The sequence below is a fragment of the Emiliania huxleyi genome (genome assembly GCF_000372725.1).
Source record: "Emiliania huxleyi CCMP1516 unplaced genomic scaffold EMIHUscaffold_8927, whole genome shotgun sequence".
Lineage (NCBI taxonomy): Eukaryota > Haptophyta > Isochrysidales > Noelaerhabdaceae > Emiliania > Emiliania huxleyi.
The window spans coordinates 1-1217 of record NW_005195352.1 but is presented as its reverse complement, the minus strand read 5'-3'; the positions used below and the strand labels follow the sequence as shown (position 1 = coordinate 1217).

Below are 1217 nucleotides of genomic sequence, written 5' to 3'. Positions count from 1 at the left end.
CGCTCCCCAAGAAAGATGTGGATTTTCTGGGGGAGGACCTCCTTTTGCTAATCGCGGGGGCCCAGCATGAAACACACCCCATCGCTTAAGTTCCAAAGGGCGTTTTTTGGGCGTTAATGGGGAGGTTGTGGCCCCTTCCAGCGGACACGCTCAGGGCACGTTTGTCACCCAGTTTTGACGGGAGGCGGGTCGGTGTTTTGAGCCGGGTCACCCCCTCCCCGTGGCCGAGAAGGCCTGGAAAATCCCCCCCCCCCCCCCCCCCCCCTCCTCCTCGCCCTCCGCTGCCGTGTGCCGCACGACGAGAGCTGCCCCTCGCCGTCGATGAAGACGCTGTGCCGTTCGCCTGCTGCCGCCCTCGCCGGCCGGTTGGACTCGTGCAGCAACGCCGAATAGCACAGCCACCGCACGGCGCAGCCCTCGCCCTCTGGCTGCGGCGGCAGCTCGAAGCCGCGCTCTTGCGCCCACAAGCGGATGCCATCCTCCGCAAGCGGGGCGAGGCTGGTAGTGTACCACGACACATAATGACCATGTATTTAGCTGCCCCGGCACTAGTAGCGATAGTGGGGTGCGTTTTGGTGTCAGAGAAAAGCGATCTTTGGGGGCTGGTGGTCGATTCCGCTAACGCCATGGCCCATAGCTGCAGTCCGCAGCCCGGCCAATTGCTTCAGCCTTCACGAAGAAATGATTTTCGCATCTCTTCCCCCTTTATTGGCAGGTATGTTTTCTTTCTTTCACCCCCCCCCCCCCGCCCCCCCCCTCTGTTAGGCGCACGCGCATGGCATGCGTTTTTAATCGACAGGTTTCAAAGACGAAAGAGTGACTTTCGTGCGCGCACCAGCGCCGCCGCCCCACGACACCCTCTGCCCAGGAGCCAGCTTGACCGGCAAGACACCCGCCGGTGGCGCTACGCCGTCGACGGAGAGCGTGTGCAGCACGAGGCTCGCCGAGCCTGCCGCCGCCACCGCGAGCGTGCACTCACCGTCGCTGCCGCGCGAGAGGGTCGCCGCCACAGCAGGAACCAGCACGGGCAGCTCGAACCGGCCCCTCAGCGCGGGCGCGAACGTGAGCGAGCGCGAGCGGGCAGAGTACACCTGGCCGGTGAGGGCGAAGAGCAAGTGCCACGCGACGAGATGGTACCCGTAGTGCGAGTTGGCGGCGGGGAGGCCCTCGGCGCCGTAGCCAAGCCCGCCGTACACGGCGACGACGTTCCACTGGTC

The 1217-nt window shown here is 65.2% G+C and overlaps 1 protein-coding gene across 1 annotated transcript; it reads right to left on the bottom strand.

The window, feature by feature from the left end:
• Positions 1-788: 788 nt before the first annotated feature.
• EMIHUDRAFT_259273 (hypothetical protein) lies at positions 789-1166 on the bottom strand (the record flags this gene model as incomplete). Its single annotated transcript, XM_005757917.1, has 1 exon — positions 789-1166. A coding segment is annotated over one exon (378 nt), but the record flags the coding sequence as incomplete, so codon positions are not given.
• Between the last annotated feature and the right edge of the window lie 51 nt (positions 1167-1217).